Below are 19,553 nucleotides of genomic sequence, written 5' to 3'. Positions count from 1 at the left end.
TTCTTCATCGCCTGCTGTACCTGCATGCCAAACTTCAATGATTGATGTACCATGACACCCAAGTCTCGTTGTACCTCCTCTTTTCCTAATCTGTCACCATTCAGATAATATTCTGTGTTCCTGTTTTTGCCACCAAAGTGGATAACCTCACATTTATCCACATTATACTGCATCTGCCATGCATTTGCCTACTCACCTAACCTGTCCAAGTCACCCTGCAGTCTCTTAGCATCCTCCTCACAGCTCACATCGCCACCCAGCTTAGTGTCATTTGCAAACTTGGAGATATTACATTCAATTCCTTCATCTAAATCATTGATGTGTATTGTAAATAGCTGTGGTCCCAGCACTGAACCCTGCGGCACCCCACTGGTCACTGCCTGCCATTCTGAAAAGGACCCGTTTATTCCGACTCTCTGCTTCCTGTCTGCCAACCAGTTCTCTATCCACATCAATACACTACCCCCAATACCATGTGCTTTAATTTTGCACACTAATCTCTTGTGTGGGACCTTGTCAAAAGCCTTTTGAAAGTCCAAATACACCACATCCACTGTTTCTCCCTTGTCCACTCTACTAGTTACATCCTCACAAAATTCTAGAAGATTTGTCAAGCATGATTTCCCTTTCATAAATCCATGCTGACTTGGACCAATCCTGTCACTGCTTTCCAAATGCGCTGCTATTTCACCTTTAATAATTGATTCCAACATTTTTCCCACTACCAATGTCAGGCCAACCGTCTATAATTCCCTGCTTTCTCTCTCTCTCTGTTTTTTACAAAGTGGTGTTACATTAGCTACCCTCCAGTCCATAGGAACTGATCCAGAGTCAATAGAATGTTGGAAAATGATCACCACTGCATCCACTATTTCTAGGGCCACTTGAAGGTGATGAATGGGGTGCCAATCAAGTGGGCTGCTTTGTCCTGGATGGCGTTGAGTTTCTTGAGTGTTGTTGGAGTTGCTCTCATCCAGGCAAGTGGAGACTATTCCATCACACTCCTGACTTGTGCTTTATACATGGTGGAAAGGCTTTGGGGAGTCGGGAGTTGAGACACTCGCCACAGAATACCCAGCCTCTGACCCCCTCTTATTGCCCCAGTATTTATGTGGCTGGTCCAGTTAAGTTTCTGGTCAATGGTGACCCCCAGGATGTTGATGGTTGGGGATTCAGTGATGGTAATGCCATTGAATGTCATGGGGAGGTGGTTAGACTTTCGCTTGTGTGGCGCAAATGTTACTTGCCACTCCAAGCCTGAATGTCGTCCAGGTCTTGCTGCATACGAGCATAGACTGCTTAATTATCTGAGGAGTTGTGAATGGAACTGAACACTGCAATCATCAGCGAACAACCCCACTTCTGGCCTTATGATGGAGGGAAGGTCATTGATGAAGCAGCTGAAGATGGTTGGGCCTAGGACACTGCCCTGAGGAACTCCTGCAGCGATGTCCTGGGGCTTTGATGATTGACCTCCAACAACTACAGCCATCTTCCTCTGTGCTAGGTATGAGTCCAGCCAGTGGAGAGTTTTCCCCCTAATTCCCATTGACTTCAATTTTGCTAGGGCTCCTTGATGCCACACTGTCAAATGCTGCCTTGATGTCGAGGGCAGTCACTCTCGCCTCACCTCTGGAATTCAGCAATTTTGTCCATGTTTGGACTAAGGCTGTAATAAGGTCTGGAGCTGAGTGGTTCTGGTGGAACCCAAACTAAGCATCAGTGAGCAGGTTATTGGTGAGTAAGTGCCGCTTGATAGCACTATCGACGACACCTTCCATCACTTTGCTGATGATTGAGAGTAGACTGATGGGGTGGTATTTGGCCGGATTGGTTTTGTCCTGCTTTTTGTAGATAGGACATACCTGGGCAGTTTTCCACATTGTCGGGGGTAGGTGCCAGTGTTGTAGCTGTACTGGAACAGCTTGGCTAGAAGTGCGGCTAGTTCTGGAGCACAAGTCTTCAGCACAACAACCGGGCCCATAGCCTTTGCTGTATCCAGGAGGCTGATATGGATAATCCACTCGGCACTTCTGACTGAAGATGGTTTGAAATGCTTCAGTCTTGTCTTTTGCACTTGCGTGCTGGGCTCCGCCATCATTGAGGATGGGGATATTCATGGAGCCTCCTCCTCCCGTTAGTTGTTTAATTGTCCACCACCATTCACGACTGGATGTGGCAGGACTGCAGAACTTTGATCTGATCCGTTGATTGTGGGATCACTTAGCTCTGTTTATAGCATGCTGCTTCCTCTGCTTATCATGCATGTAGTCCTGTGTTGCAGCCTCTCCAGGTTGGTACCTCATTTTTAGGTATGCCTGGTGCTGCTCCTGGCATGCTCTTCTGCACCCCTCATTGAACCAGGGTTGGTCCCCTGGCTTGATGGTAATGGTAGAGTGAGGGATATGCCGGGCCATGAGGTTACAGATTGTGGTGGAGTATAATTCTGCTGCTGATGATGACCCACAGCGACTCATGGATGCCCACTTTTGAGCTGCTAGATCTGTTCTGAATCTATTCCATTTAGCACGGTGGTAGTGCCACACAATGCGATGGAGGGTGCCCTCAGTATGAAGCTGGGACTTTGTCTCCACAATGACTGTGCAGTGATCACTGCTACTAGTGCTGTCATGAACAGATGCATCTGCGACAGGTAGATTGGTGAGGGAGGTCAAATAGGTTTCTCCCTCGTGTTGGTTCTCTCACCACCTGTTGCAGGACCAGTCTTGCAGATATGTCCTTCAAGACTCGGCCAGCCCAGTCAGTAGTGGTGCTACCGAAGCACTCTTGGTGACGGACATTGAAGACCCCCACCCGGAGTACATTCTGTGCCCTTGCTACTCTCAGTGCTTCTTCCAAGTGGTGTTCAACATGGAGGGATACTGATTCCTCAGCTGAGGGAGGGTGTTAGATGGTAATCAGCAGGAGGTTTCCTTGCCCATGCTTGACCTGAAGCCATGAGACTTCATGGGGCCCGGAGTCCATAAAAACATAAGAACATAAGAAATAGGAGCAGGAGTAGGCCATAAGATCCCTCAAGCCTGTTCCGTCATTTAATAAGATCATGGCTGATCTGATCATGGACTCAGCTCCACTTTCCTGCCCGCTCCCCATAATCCCTTATACCCTTATGCAATGAAATAAATGATTCGATCAGATGTTTATGGGCAAAAGCCACTAAACATGATCTACAAGTATAAAGCTTAACAATTGGTAAATTATCGTTTAAGAAACTGTCTATTTCTGTCTTAAATTTATTCAATGTCCCAGCTTCCACAGTTCTCTGAGGCAGCGAATTCCACAGATTCACAACGCTCTGAGAAAATAAATTTCTCCTCATCTCAGTTCTAAATGGGCGGCTCCTTATTCTAAGATCATGCCTTCTAGTTCTAGTCTCCCCCACCAGTGGAAACATCCTCTCTGCATCCACTTTGAGGACTCCCAGGACCACTCCCTCCCGACTATACCACTGTGCTGCCACCTCAGGTGGGTCTGACCTGCCGGTGGGACGGGACATACCCAGGATGGTGATGGAGGAGTCCGGGACATTGGCTGAAAGGTATGATTCTGAGTATGACTATGTCAGACTGTTGCTTGACTAGTCTGGGACAGCTCTCTCAATTTTTGACACAAGGTCCCAGATGTTAGTGAGGAGGACTTTGCAGAGTGGACTGGGCTGGGTGTGCCATTGTCGTAGCTAACCTGTGCTGTACCTGCCCTGGGAGTGTTTGATGGGACAGTGTAGAGGGAGCTTTACTCTGTATTTAACCCGTGCTGTACCTGCCCTGGGAGTGTTTGATGGGACAGTGTAGAGGGAGCTTTACTCTGTACCTAACCTGTGCTGTACCTGCCCTGGGAGTGTTTGATGGGACAGTGTAGAGGGAGCTTTACTCTGTATTTAACCCGTGCTGTACCTGCCCTGGGAGTGTTTGATGGGACAGTGTAGAGGGAGCTTTACTCTGTACCTAACCTGTGCTGTACCTGCCCTGGGAGTGTTTGATGGGACAGTGTAGAGGGAGCTTTACTCTGTACCTAACCCGTGCTGTACCTGCCCTGGGAGTGTTTGGTGGGACAGTGTAGAGGGAGCTTTACTCTGTACCTAACCCCGTGCTGTACCTGTCCTGGGAGTGTTTGATGGGATAACTTTGAGCACACGGTTGTGAACCAGGGGTCCGCAGCACTGTAAGCGCCAGCCAGAGGGTTTCGGGTGGTCCGCATAAATAACTTACGGGATTTAGAACAGAAAAAGAAAAATTGACTGTCAAACAAGGGTGGGATCGACTGGAGTAAACTGGTGGCTCCGGCCCCAACTCGGCATTTGTTTCCCGCTCCTGAATTTCTTTGTGACGGTGGTGCCGACTGCTGCTGAGCCCAGGCTCCCGCTCGGGCCCTCTGTTCTCCTCTCGCCGGGTCCCACTGTATATTCGGGCGGACTGACCTACAGTCTGAACCACCTGCGTGTCCAACCGATTCGACATCTAGACTCGCGACCAAAAATGTCCGACTTGCATCCTGAGCTTTTTCTGCGCATTATCAGAAACTCCCGGTTAGCCAATAGATTTTAGCAAGAGTGTTGATCCCCACCCTAGTGTAGTTACAAGTGCTGGCTGCTCTTTGCCTAACCTCATTCATTCCTCACCTGTGAGCCTATACCTGGAGTGTTAGCAGTCTTGCTCTACCATCATCATCATAGGCAGTCCCTCAGAATCGAGGATGACTTGCTTCCACTCTTAGAATGAGTCCTTAGGTGACTGAATAGTCCAATACGAGAGCCACAGTCCCTGCCACAGATGGGACAGATAGTCGTTGAGGGAAAGGGTGGATGGAACAGATTTGCCGCACGCTCTTTCCGCTGCCTGCACTTGGTTTCTGCACGCTCTCGGCGATGAGACTTGAGGTGCTCAGCACCCTCCCGGATGCTCTTCCTCCACTTAGGGCGGTCTTTGGCCAGCGACTCCCAGGTCTCAGTGGAGATGCTGCACTTTATCAGGGAAGCTTTGAGGGTGCTCTTGAAACGTTTCCTCTGCCCACCTTTGGCTCGCTTGCCATGAAGGAGTCCCGAGTAGAGCACTATCTTGCTCTACCAAGGAGGGCATCACAAGCAGACCTGATTGGTCCCAATGTTGGCCTCCAGCTAGGATTTCAACCTTCCAGGATAGTCCTGGAATAATTAATAAAACATTAATCTGGACAGTGCTGCGAGCAATTTGAGAGAACAATCATACAGGCCTCAACAAAAATTGTGTTTTTTCATTGTACACTTTGGTTTATTAGTTATAACAATATTGGAGATGGGGTAAAAAGGCTGTTTGAGTGACAATCAAGCAGAGAACTGGGACTGGCTGATATGCCGGGAACAATCAGTGAGGGAGTCGGGGGTTGCAGGGGAAAAGAGGGAGACGAGGTTAGGTGATTGGGGATCATGTGAAGAGAAAGAGGAAGTGGAATGGGCGTGGGAACCAGTATTTTCTGCTGTGCCGGGACAGCAGCAGCAGTAACGTGGTGAGTGGGAGCAGCGCTGAGAAAATTACTTGGTGTAGTATTACAAGGGGGTCTATGGAATTTTTATACTACGGGAGGGGGCTTCGGAAGCAAAAAGGTTGAGAACCCCTGGTGCAGAGGGAGCTTTACTCTATATCTAACCCGTGCTGTACCTGACCTGGAAGTATTTGATGGGACCCTGGATGTTGCTGGTTTTGTGAGTGCCCTGTCCTTGACCTCATTGACAGACCCTTCGAAATTATCATCTTGATCACTATCTTTGCCAATTGTGTGGCTCTCGCTGTGTTCCTGCCTTTTCCGGAAGATGATACCAATTCCTTGAATTTCAAGTTGGTAAGTCGGGTGTGAGCGCGTGCTGAACACACACCAACACATGGTAAGCAGGGGGAGGGGTATGGAGGGAGCTCACACCCTGCTCTAGGCCATTTCCTCGGTCTCAGCGCCCTGAACCACAGGATAACACGTGTAAAACTACTGGAGGGAAACCGAAGACTAGGGGAGTCCGCGAGGGTTCCTTCCTGCCCCACCCGCACCCCACTTCCCTCCCTCTCTCTCTCCCCAGCTGGGGAGTGATGGAAATACAGGCCTGTCGACGGCTGAAACCTCAACATTGTCTTGGATTCGAGCGGTAACAAATTTGTGCAACCAGAGAGAATGGGGAGGGGAGACCACATCCTGGGGAGGGGGAGGGGGGAGAGACCACATCCTGGGGAGGGTAGAGGGGGGTGGGAGAGGGAAGGGGGTGTGGGAGGGGGGAGGGGTGTGGGAGGGGAGAGGGGGGGGTGGGAGGGGAGAGGGGTGGGTTGGGAAGTGGGGTGGGAGGGGAGGGGGGGTGGCTTGGGAGGTGGGGTAGGAGGGGAGAGGGATGGGTGGGTGGGAGGGGAGGAGAGGGTGGAGGGGAGAAGGTTGGGAGGTGAGGGGGGGGGTGGGTGGGGAGGCGGGTGAGAGGGGGGGTGAGGGGGGTTTTGGGAGGGGGGGGTGCGGGAGAGGAGGGGGGAGAGGGGAGGGGTGGGATGGGGGGGGGTGGGGGGGTGAGAGGGGTGGGATGGAAGGGGGGTGGGGGGGTGAGAGGGAGGGGGGAGGAGTGAGAGGGAAGGGGAGGGGGGTGAGAGGGAGGAGTGGAAGGGGAGGGGGGGGTGAGGAGGGAGGAGTGGGAGGGGAGGGGGTGAGAAGGGGGGATGGGAGGGGAGGGGGGGGTGAGAGGGGGATGGGGGGTAGGGGAGGGAGGGGGTGAGAGGGAGGGAGGGGAGGCGGGGGGGTGAGAAGGGGGGTGGGAGGGGAGACCACATCCCGGGGAGGGGAGAGAGGGGAGGAGGAAGGGATAGGGGGAGGAGGTGGGGGAAGGGGAGACCACATCCTGAGGAGGGGGGAGGGGGGAAGGGTGGAGAGAGCACATCCCGGGGAGAGACTAGATCCCAGGGCGGCGGAGGAAGAGGGGGAAGGAGGAAGGGGGGTGAGGGGGGAGTGGGAGGGAAGGGGAGACCACATCCTGGGGAGTGGAGGGGAGGGAAGAGGCTTACCCCTGGGGCAGGGGGAGGTGTACCTCTGGGGGAGGGGAATGGGGTATCCCTGGGGGCAGTTAGGTGGGGTTGGGGAGGAAGAGAATGAGGGCAATAGGAATGATGGTAGCTCTGAGGCTATTGGCGCGCAGGAGCGATGATGAAAAGTTTGTCGACTGTTTGATGTCTCAGAGAGAATACTGTGAAAGTCTGTTTGGATTCCATCACCAGGCTTTATTTTGTCTCTGTCTTGTTGTAGGAAAAGGTCGAGTACATCTTCTTGATAGTATTCACAATAGAAGCCATTCTGAAAATTATTGTGTATGGATTCCTGTTCCACCCAGATGCCTACCTACGGAATTTTTGGAATATACTGGATTTTGTCATAGTCTTCGTTGGGTAAGTCCCAGGATTATCAGTCATGGACGCTCTATTTATTTCCACAGTTCACATGGGTATCTTTTAATTAACACATTCACACTTGCATCACTGGCAGTATATATTTTGTCTGTGTTTTGAGCCAGTATTCTGTATTGCCAGACACCAGATGTAAGAAATGAACCACCCACGCACACACAAAGCATTATTCAGCTCAGTCCTGGCAAGTTGGCAGGGAAGAAGTTCACAAGGTAAAATAAGAAAGAAAGACTTGCATTTCTACAGGGCCTTTCATTACATCACAAAGTGCTTTACAATGATTGAAGTACTTTTGAAATGTAATCACTGTTGTAATGTAGGAAACGCGTCAGCCAATTTGTGCACAGTAAGCTCTCACAGACAGCAGTGAGATAATCAGTTATTGATGTTGGTTGAGGGATAAATATTGGCCAGGACACCGGGGAGAACTCCCCTGCTCTTCCAACTGTGCCTTGGGATCCTTTACATCCACCTTAGTTTAACATCTCATCTGAAAGACGGTACTTCCTCACTACTGCACTGGAGTCCCAGCCTGGATTATGTGCTCAAGTGTTGGAGTGTGTCTTGAACCCACAACGTTTTAAGTCCGAGGTGAGAGTGCTACTAACTGAAGCCTTGCTGACACCTTGGAAGAGGTTCCACGACCAACACAATGGATGCTCTGAAATGTAATTGCCCGGGACTGTTCCATTAAATCACAGACATCATTGAAATCAACTGTAGTTTCAGTATCGAAATGGTTGTTTAATCTAATGTAACTATGAGAGATGGAATCTTTGCCTCAGTATAACTTCAAATGAGGCTCGACTGAGCTTGCAGGGAAGCTGGGTTTGAGCTGAGACAGTCTGTATTCACGTGTTCGGTTCAGATAGTTCCAGATGCTGAGATTTTATGCCGGGCCAGTGAGGGAGTTTGGTCAGATTGAATCCACAGCAAGAAGGGCAGCAATTGGCACCTTCATTATTTAATGGAGTTTGGAGTAGGGTATGTATGTGTCACTGTGCTCTACTGTCCATTCAGCTATGTTCTGTGCATAAAACCACTTGTTTTGGACCCTGAGCTTTGCAGGCCACGAGTGGATATTCAGTCCATTTACTGAAGAGAGCAGAACCATGTGTCAGCAGATTTAACCATCCCAGTCCAGTATCTGGTGCACAGTAAGGGTTCCTGCTCCGCTCCCCCACCTCACTGTCATCTGTCTATATGTTGGACAGATCAAGGAGCACTTCAGATCATAGAGGCCACGAAACTTACTTATAGGAAAGGCTGATGACAGTGTGTACATGAAATTATCTCTCAGTCAGGGGAGGGAACAGGGATGAATTCGGGAGTGAATTCGGGAGGGAGCAGGGATGAATTCGAGAGTGAATTCGGGAGTGGATTCGGGAGGGAAAGGGGATGAATTCGGGAGGGAGTGGGGATGAATTCGGGAGGGAGTGGGGATGAATTTGGGAGGGAATTTGGGAGGGAGCAGGGATGAATTCGGGAGTAGATTCGGGAGGGAGCGACAATGAATTCAGGAGGGAGCGGGGATGAATTTGGGAGGGAATTCGGGAGGGAGCAGGGATGAATTCGGGAGGGACTTCGGGAGGGAGCAGGGATGAATTCGGGAGTGAATTCGGGAGGGAGCAGGGATGAATTTGGGAGGGAATTCGGGAGGGAGCAGGCAGTACAGGGTTTGCTCCATATATTGGGAAGTACAAGCTGCTTCAGTGACTATCAATGGTCAGTCACTTGTTGCAGATTGGCTTGTAGAGTCACACTGACGCACTCCCTCTTCCCCTCGCAGGCTATTCACTATAGCACTGGAAAATCTCAGTCCATCAGCCAAGAATGCAGGCTTCGATGTGAAGGCACTTCGAGCGTTCCGAGTATTGAGACCGTTGCGTCTGGTATCGGGCGTTCCCAGTAAGTATAATAGCAGTTGCTTTCTTTTCAACACACTAGTTTAACGGACTGCTTATTCAGGGTAAGCGTCACTCACTGTAAGTGTACAGAGTCACTGTTTATTCAGGGTAAGGTCACTCACTGTAACTGTACAGAGTCACTGTTTATTCAAGGTAAGGTCACTCACTGTAAGTGTACAGAGTCACTGTTTATTCAGGGTAAGGTCACTCACTGTAACTGTACAGAGTCACTTTTTATTCAGGGTAAGGGTCACTCACTAACTGTACAGAGTCACTGTTTATTCAGGGTAAGGGTCACTCACTAACTGTACAGAGTCACTGTTTATTCAGGGTAAGGGTCCCTCACTGTAACTGTACAGAGTCACTGTTTATTCAGGGTAAGGGTCACTCACTGTAACTGTACAGAGTCACTGTTTATTCAGGGTAATAATGGTCACTTACTGCAACTGTACGGAATCAATGTCTATTCAGGGTAAGGGTCACTCACTGTCTACGTAGAATCACATAGAATTTACAGCAGAGAAACAGGCCATTTAGCCCTCCAGATTGTTTATAAGAACATAAGAACATAAGAAATATGAGCAGGAATAGGTCATACGGCCCCTCGAACCTGCTCCACTATTCAATATCATGGCTGATCTGATCATGGACTCAGCTCCACTCCCCTGCCCGCTCCCCATAATCCCTTACCCTGTATTGTTTAAGAAACTGTCTATTTCTGTCTCAAATTTATTCAATGTCCCAGCTTCCACAGCTCTCTGAGGCTGTGAATTCCACAGATTTACAACCCTCTGAGAGAAGAAATTTCTCCTCATCTCAGTTTTAAATGGGCGGCCCCTTATTCTAGCATTATGCCCTCTAGTTCTAGTCTCCCCCATCAATGGAAACATCCTCTCTGCATCCACCTTGTCAAGCCCCCTCAATCGTATACCTTTCGATAAGATCACCTCTCATTCTTCTGAATGAGTAGAGGCTCAACCTGCTCAACCTTTCCTCATAAGTCAACCCTCTCATCTCCGGAATCAACTGAGTGAACCTTCTCTGAACTGCCTCCAAAGCAAGTATATCCTTTCTAAATATGGAAACCAAAACTATACGCAGTATTCCAGGTGTGGCCTCACCAATACCTTATATAGTTGTAGCAAGACTTCCCTGCTTTTATACTCCATCCCCTTTGCAATAAAGGCCAAGATTCCTTTGGCCTTCCTGATCACTTGCTGCACCTGCATACTAACCTTTTGTGTTTCATGCACAAGTACCCTCAGGTCTCGCTGTACTGCAGCACTTTGCAATCTTTCTCCATTTAAATAATAACATGCTCTTTGATTTCTTTCTGCGAAACTGCATGACCTCACACTTTCCAACATTATACTCCATCTGCCAAATTTTTGCCCATTCTATGTCCTTTTGCAGATTTTTTTGTGTCCTCCTCACATATTGCTTTTACTCCCATCTTCATATCGTCAGCAAACTTGGCTATGTTACACTCGGTCCTTTCTTCCAAGTTGTTAATATAGATTGTAAATAGTTGGGGTCCCAGCACTGATCCCTACGGCGCCCCACTAGTTACTGATTGCCAACCAGAGAATGAACCAATTATCCCGACTCTCTGTTTTCTGTTAGTTAGCCAATTCTCTATCCATGCTAATATATTACCCCCAACCCCGTAACTTTTATCTTGTGCGGTAATCTTTTATGTGGCACCTTGTCAAATGATTCTGGAAGTCCAAATACACCACATCCACTGGTTCCCCTTTATCCACCCTGTTCGTTACATCCTCAAAGAGTTCCAGCAAATTTGTCAAACATGACTTCCCCTTTATAAATCCATGCTGACTCTGCCTGCCCAAATTATGCTTTTCTAAATGCCCTGCTACTGCTTCTTTAATAATGTACTCCAACATTTTCCCAACCACAGATGTTAGGCTAACTGGTCTATAGTTTCCTGCTTTTTGTTTACCTCCTTTTTTAAATAGGGGCGTTACATTTGCAATTTTCCAATCTGCTGGGACTTCCCCAGAATCCAGGGAACTTTGGTAAATTACAACCAATGCATCCACTATCCCTGCCGCTACTTCTCTTCAGACCCTCGGATGCAATCCATCAGGTCCAGGGGATTTATCTGCCTTTATTCCCATTATTTTACTGAGTACCACCTCCTTAGTGATTGTGATTGTGTTAAGTTCCTCCCCCCTCCTACAGCCCCTTGAACATCCACAGTTGGGATATTGTTTGTGTTCTCTACCGTAAAGACTGATACAAAATATTTGTTCAGAGTTTCTGCCATCTCCATGTTCCCCATACTAATTCCCCGGTCTCGTCCTCTAAGGGACCAACATTTACTTTAGCCACTCTTTTCCTTTTTATATACCTATAGAAACTCTTGCTATCTGTTTTTATATTTCGCACTAGTTTACTTTCATAGTCTATCATCCCTTTCTTAATCATTTTTTTAGTAATTCTTTGCTGGCTTTTAAAAGCTTCCCAATCTTTTGTCCTCCCAGTAGTTTTTGGCACTTTGTGTGCCCTTGTTGTTAATTGGATACCATCCTTTGTTTCTTTAGTTAGCCACGGATGGCTATTTTTTCTTTTACACCCTTTCCTCCTCACTGGAATATATTTTTCTTGAGCGTTATGAAATATCTCCTTAAATGTACGTCACTGTTCATCAACCGTCTTCCATTTTAATCTATTTTCCCAGTCCACTTTAGCCAACTCTGCCCTCATACTTTCATCGTCTCCTTTATTTAAGCTTAGTACGCTGGTTTGAGATCCAACTTTCTCACCCTCCATCTGAATTTGAAATTCAACCATGTTATGATCACTCATTTCAAGGGGATCCTTTACTAGGAGATTGTTTATTAATCCTTTCTCATTACACAGGACCAGATCTAACATTAGCTGTCTGCCAGTTCTCTGGCACTATTCCCTTTCCTAATGAATTTTATATGTATATATAATGGTAACTCTGCTACCTCTTCCTTAACTTCTTTTAATGTGTGTGGATTTTATCCTTTCTAAGCTTTTTTTTATTTATTCAGGGGATGTGGGCATTGCTGGCATTTATTGCCCATCCCTAATTCTCCTCAAGAAGGTGATGGTGAGCCATCGCCTTGAACCGCTGCAGTCTGATTGGTGAAGGTGCTCCCACAGTGCTGTTAGGAATGGCGTTCCAGGATTTTGATCCAATGGCGATCCAGGATTTTGACCCAATGGCGATATATTTCAAAGTCAGGATGGTGTATGACTTGGAGGGGAATATAGAAGTGGTGGTGTTCCCATGCACCTGCTGCCCTTGTCCTTCTAGGTGGTAGAGGTCGCGGGTTTGAGAGAAGTCTTGGTCAGATGCTGCTTGCATCTTATAGATGGTACACACTGCAGCCATGGTGCGCTGGTGGTGGAGGGAGTGAATGTTTAAGGTGATGGATGGGGTGACAGTCAAGTGAGTTGCTTTGTGCCGAATGGTGTCGAGCTTCTTGAGTGTTGTTGGAACTGCACTCATCAGCCCAAGCCTGAATGCTGTCCAGGTCTTGCTGCATGCAGGCATGGACTGCTTCATATCTGAGGAGTTATGAATGGAATTGAACACTGTGAAACATAGAAACATAGAAAATAGGTGCAGGAGCAGGCCATTCAGCCCTTCTAGCCTGCACCGCCATTCAATGAGTTCAAGGCTGAACATTCAACTTCAGTACCCATTCCTGCTTTCACGCCATACCCCTTGATCCCCCTAGTAGTAAGGACCTCATCTAACTCCTTTTTGAATATATTTAGTGAATTGGCCTCAACAACTTTCTGTGGTAGAGAATTCCACAGGTTCACCACTCTCTGGGTGAAGAAGTTCCTCCGCATCTCGGTCCTAAATGGCTTACCCCTTATCCTTAGACTGTGACCTCTGGTTCTGGACTTCCCCAACATTGGGAACATTCTTCCTGCATCTAACCTGTCTAACCCCGTCAGAATTTTAAATGTTTCTATGAGGTCCCCTCTCATTCTTCTGAACTCCAGTGAATACAAGCCCAGTTGATCCAGTCTTTCTTGATAGGTCAGTCCCGCCATCCCGGGAATCAGTCTGGTGAACCTTCGCTGCACTCCCTCAATAGCAAGAATGTCCTTCCTCAGGTTAGGAGACCAAAACTGTACACAATACTCCAGGTGTAGCCTCACCAATGCCCTGTACAACTGTAGCAACACCTCCCTGCCCCTATACTCAAATCCCCTTGCTATGAAGGCCAACATGCCATTTGCTTTCTTAACCGCCTGCTGCACCTGCATGCCAACCTTCAATGACTGATGTACCATGACACCCAGGTCTCTTTGCACCTCCCCTTTTCCTAATCTGTCACCATTCAGATAATAGTCTGTCTCTCTGTTTTTACCACCAAAGTGGATAACCTCACATTTATCCACATTATACTTCATCTGCCATGCATTTGCCCACTCACCTAACCTATCCAAGTCGCTCTGCAGCCTCACAGCATCCTCCTCGCAGCTCAACTTAGTGTCATCCGCAAATTTGGAGATACTACATTTAATCCCCTCATCTAAATCATTAATGTACAGTGTAAACAGCTGGGGCCCCAGCACAGAACCTTGCGGTACCCCACTAGTCACTGCCTGCCATTCTGAAAAGTACCCATTTACTCCTACTCTTTGCTTCTTGTCTGACAACCAGTTCTCAATCCATGTCAGTACACTACCCCCAATCCCATGTGCTCTAACTTTGCACATCAATCTCTTGTGTGGGACCTTGTCGAACGCCTTCTGAAAGTCCAAATATACCACATCAACTGGTTCTCCCTTGTCCACTCTACTGGAAACATCCTCAAAAAATTCCAGAAGATTTGTCAAGCATGATTTCCCTTTCACAAATCCATGCTGACTTGGACCTATCATGTCACCTCTTTCCAAATGCACTGCTATGACATCTTTAATAATTGATTCCATCATTTTACCCACTACCGATGTCAGGCTGACCGGTCTATAATTCCCTGTTTTCTCTCTCCCTCCTTTTTTAAAAAGTGGGGTTACATTGGCTACCCTCCACTCTATAGGAACTGATGCAGAGTCAATGGAATGTTGGAAAATGACTGTCAATGCATCCACTATTTCCAAGGCCACCTCCTTAAGTACTCTGGGATGCAGTCCATCAGGCCCTGGGGATTTATCGGCCTTCAATCCCATCAATTTCCCCAACACAATTTCCCGACTAATAAGGATTTCCCTCAGTTCCTCCTCCTTACTAGACCCCCCGACCCCTTTTATAACCGGAAGGTTGTTTGTGTCCTCCTTCGTGAATACCGAACCAAAGTACTTGTTCAATTGGTCCGCCATTTCTTTGTTCCCCGTTATGACTTCCCCTGATTCTGACTGCAGGGGACCTACGTTTGTCTTTACTAACCTTTTTCTCTTTACATATCTGTAGAAGCTTTTGCAGTCCGTCTTAATGTTCCCTGCAAGCTTCTTCTCATACTCCATTTTCCCTGCCTTAATCAAACAAACCCTTTGTCCTCCTCTGCTGAGTTCTAAATTTCTCCCAGTCCCCAGGTTCGCTGCTATTTCTGGCCAATTTGTATGCCACTTCCTTGGCTTTAATACTATCCCTGATTTCCCTTGATAGCCACGGTTGAGCCACCTTCCCTTTTTTATTTTTATGCCAGACAGGGATGTACAATTGTTGTAGTTCATCCATGCGGTCTCTAAATGTCTGCCATTGCCCATCCACAGTCAACCCCTTAAGTATCATTCGCCAATCCATCCCAGCCAATTCACGCCTCATACCTTCAAAGTTAGCCTTCTTTAAGTTCTGGACCATGGTCTCTGAATTAACTGCTTCATTCTCCATCCCAATGCAGAATTCCACCATATTATGGTCACTCTTCCCCAAGGGACCTCGCACAACGAGATTGCTAATTCATCCTCTCTCATTACATAACACCCAGTCTAAGATGGCCTCCCCCCTAGTTGGTTCCTCGACATATTGGTCTAAAAAACCATCCCTTATGCACTCCAGGAAATCCTCCTCCACCGTATTGCTTCCAGTTTGGTTAGCCCAATCTATGTGCATATTAAAGTCACCCATTATAACTGCTGCACCTTTATTGCACGCACCCCTAATTTCATGTTTGATGCCCTCCCCAACATCACTACTACTGTTTGGAGGTCTGTACACAACTCCCACTAACGTTTTTTGCCCTTTGGTGTTCTGCAGCTCCACCCATATAGATTCCACATCATCCAAGCTAATGTCCTTCCTAACTATTGCCTTAATCTCCTCCTTAACCAGCAATGCTACCCCACCTCCTTTTCCTTTTATTCTATCCTTCCTGAATGTTGAATACCCCTGGATGTTGAGTTCCCAGCCCTGATCATCCTGGAGCCACGTCTCCGTAATCCCAATCACATCATATTTGTTAACATCTATTTGCACAGTTAATTCATCCACCTTATTGCGGATACTCCTTGCATTAAGACACAAAGCCTTTAGGCTTGTTTTTTTAACACCCTCTGTCCTTTTAGAATTTTGCTGTACAATGGCCCTTTTTGTTCTTTGCCTTGGGTTTCTCTGCCCTCCACTTTTCCTCATCTCCTTTCTGTCTTTTGCTTTTGCCTCCTTTTTGTTTCCCTCTATCTCCCTGCATTGGTTCCCATCCCCCTGCCATATTAATTTAACTCCTCCCCAACAGCACTAGCAAACACTCCCCCGAGGACATTGGTTCCGATTCTGCCCAGGTGCAGACCGTCCGGATTGTACTGGTCCCACCTCCCCCAGAACCGGTTCCAATGCCCCAGGAATTTGAATCCCTCCCTTGTGCACCATTGCTCAAGCCACGTATTCATCTGAGCTATCCTGCGATTCCTACTCTGACTAGCACGTGGCACTGGTAGCAATCCCGAGATTACTACTTTTGAGGTCCTACTTTTTAATTTAGCTCCTAGCTCCTTAAATTCATTTCGTAGGACCTCATCCCTCTTTTTACCTATGTCTTTGGTACCAACGTGCACCACGACAACTGGCTGTTCTCCCTCCCTTTTTAGAATGTCCTGCACCCGCTCCGAGACATCCTTGACCCTTGCACCAGGGAGGCAACATACCATCCTGGAGTCTCGGTTGCGTCCGCAGAAACGTCTATCTATTCCCCTTACAATTGAATCCCCTATCACTATCGCTCGCCCACTCTTTTTCCTGCCCTCCTGTGCAACAGAGCCAGCCACGGTGCCATGAACTTGGCTGCTGCTGCCCTCTCCTGATGAGTCATCCCCCTCAACAGCACTCAAAGCAGTGTATCTGTTTTGCAGGGGGATGACCACAGGGGACCCCTGCACTACCTTCCTTGCACTACTCTTCCTGCTGGTCTTCCATTCCCTCGCTGGCTGTGGACCCTTCTCCTGCGGTAAGACCAACTCGCTACACGTGATACTCACGTCATTCTCAGCATCGTGGATGCTCCAGAGTGAATCCACCCTCAGCTCCAACTCCGCAACGCGGACCAGGGAGACTAACATGATGGACATGACATTAGAAGAAGAGATTAAAAAAGATATAAAGACATTTAAGATAGAAAGCGGGGAGGTAGTTGATAAACTAATCAAACTTGGCCAGTCTTCAGCCAATTCGATTCGATTCACTCCATGTGATATCAAGAAGCGGCTGAACACACTGGATACAACAAAGGCTATGGGCCTCAACAACATCCAGGCTCTCGTGCTGAAGACTTGTGTTCCAGAACTAGCCGTGCCTCTAGCCAAGCTGTTCCAGAACAGCTACAACACAGCCATCTATCTGACAGGTATGTCCAGTCCACAAAAAGCAGGACAAATCAAATCTGGCCAATTACTGCCCCATCAGTCTACTCTCAATCATCAGCAAAGTTATGGAAGGTGTCATCAACAGTGCAGTTTCCCAGACCCAATCATCTTCAGTTGCTTTGTCAATGAACATCCCCTCTTCTGACCCTATGATGGAGGGAAGGTCATTGACAAAGCAACTGAAGATGATTGGGTCTGGGAAACTGCACTGAGGAACTCCTGCAGTTTTGTCTTAGGGCTGAGATGATTGACCTCCAACAACCACAACCATCTTCCTGTGTGCTCGGTATGACTCCAGCCTGATTCCCATTGACTTCAGTTTTACTGGGGTTTCTTGATGCCACACTTGAAGTACTGCCTTGATGTCGAGGGCAGTCACTCTCACCTCATCTGGAATTCAGCTCTTTTGTCCATGTTTGGACCAAGGCTGTAATGAGGTCTGGAGCCGAGTGGTCCTGGCGGAACCCAAACTGAGCATCGGTGAGCAGGTTATTGGTGAGTAAGTGCCATTTGATAGCACTGTTGATGACACCTTCCATAACTTTGCTGATGATTGAGAGTAGACTGATGGGGCAGTAATTGGCCAGATTTGATTTGTCCTGCTTTTTGTGGACTGGACATACCTGTCAGATAGATGGCTGTGTTGTAGCTGTCCTGGAACAGCTTGGCTAGAGGCACGGCTAGTTCTGGAGCACAAGTCTTCAGCACGAGAGCCTGGATGTTGTTGAGGCCCATAGCCTTTGTTGTATCCAGTGCGTTCAGCTGCTTCTTGATATCACATGGAGTGAATCGAATTGGCTGAAGACTGGCCAAGTTTGATTAGTTTATCAACTACCTCCCCGCTTTCTATCTTAAATGTCTTTATATCTTTTTTAATCTCTTCTTCTAATGTCATGTCCATCATGTTAGTCTCCCTGGTAAATACCGAGGCAAAGTAATTAATCAATATTTCTGCCATTTTGCTGTCATTACCTGAGAGTTTAGCCTGTGCATCACTTAGTGATCCTGAAAAGTGATCCAGATTTTTCTATTGGTTTTTATGTAGAATACTTTACGATTTCTTTTTGATATTTGATTTCTTAGTTCTGCTTTGTTTCCCTAATTGTTTTTCTGACTTCTTTTATAACCTCTTCATATTCCCTTTTGCCAACCTCTCCTTTATTGTCTATGCCCTTAGTGTATGCTTTCTTTAGCTTCAGTTTTATCATGATGTCTTTATCCATCCGTAGTGTTCTTTTATTGGCTATTTTGTTCTTGTTTTTTTAGTGGAATATACTTCTCCTGAACTCTTGATCACTGTTTTAAATATTTTCCATTGCAATTCTATCTGCTTGTCAATTTGTTTCCTCTTTACCTTCCCTAGATCCATTTTCATCCCCTTAAAACGAGCTTTTTCCAATCTACTACTTTGTTCTTACACACTACTATAAATTCACACGAGGCACATTCTGCAGACAAGGTCACTCTGTGACCTGTATCTTTATTCACAGGACCAAGAAGTGATGACCCTGCGTGGGACCTCCCTTTATATACCTGGATGACCAGGTGAGGAGTGTCTCTCACAAGTTCACCCCCTGTGGTCAAGGTGTGCATTTCTTAGGTCTATACAGTATGCAGTGTTGTTATGAAGGTTACAGTTACATGAAGGTTATATACATGACACTTTGTCTTGCTTATTTCTTTCTCAATCACTTTTTAACACCTTTAATATCTTATCTGCTGAGGTGCTTTTTGCAATACTTGATCCAGTAATGATTCCTCTCTTGTTGGGCTTCTTATGTACTGGGTAAGAAAGGACTCCTGAACACATTGTAAAAACTCTCTTCCCTTTTCCCCTTTCCCTCCCTCTTGCCAGTTGAAATCTCCGATGATCATTATTCAGTTTTTTTAACTTAGTTCATAGATTTTCCTACATATTTCTTCCTCCATTTCCCTTCCACTATTATGTGGTGTATAGATTATCCCAATTAACATAATCGATCCCTTCTTATCCTTTGTCTGAATCCGCATGGATTCTGTTCTTTCTTAGTGTTAGTTATGTCCCTTTTTTCTACTGCCATTATGTTGTCTGTGATTAGTACAGCTGTCCCATCCCCATTCTTCCTTCCCTATCCTTTCTAAATACATTATAACCTGCAGTATTTAACTAGCCGGCTCTTTATGTAGCCATGTTTCAGTTATCCCGACTACATCTGGCTCCTCGCTGCGAATTAATGCTTCCAGTTCCCGTGTTTTGTTTCCGATGCTGTGTACGTTGCTGTTCAGGCAATTTCATTCCTTTTTATTAATCGTTCCACTCATTTTATTTTTAACAGTAATTTTATACTTCTGTTTTATAACTGTAGTTGTTTCCTGACCGTTTATATTATCCTTGTTCTTCACCTTAGTCTGACTGTTACTCTCATCTCCGATTTCTTTT

At 47.0% G+C, this 19,553-nt stretch overlaps 1 protein-coding gene across 1 annotated transcript in view; it reads left to right on the top strand.

The window, feature by feature from the left end:
- LOC139227986 (voltage-dependent L-type calcium channel subunit alpha-1S-like) overlaps nucleotides 1-19,553 on the top strand; it is a 31,744-nt gene that overhangs the window by 8,577 nt on the left and 3,614 nt on the right. Inside the window, exons 2-5 of the mRNA XM_070859141.1 lie at nucleotides 5,730-5,835; nucleotides 7,261-7,400; nucleotides 9,208-9,326; nucleotides 17,053-17,115. Of these exons, the coding sequence (XP_070715242.1) occupies nucleotides 5,730-5,835; nucleotides 7,261-7,400; nucleotides 9,208-9,326; nucleotides 17,053-17,115 (428 nt within the window). The remainder of the gene's footprint in view (nucleotides 1-5,729; nucleotides 5,836-7,260; nucleotides 7,401-9,207; nucleotides 9,327-17,052; nucleotides 17,116-19,553) is intronic.

This window comes from Pristiophorus japonicus, chromosome 17 (genome assembly GCF_044704955.1).
Source record: "Pristiophorus japonicus isolate sPriJap1 chromosome 17, sPriJap1.hap1, whole genome shotgun sequence".
Lineage (NCBI taxonomy): Eukaryota > Metazoa > Chordata > Chondrichthyes > Pristiophoridae > Pristiophorus > Pristiophorus japonicus.
This window is presented reverse-complemented; position numbering and strand designations above follow the sequence as displayed.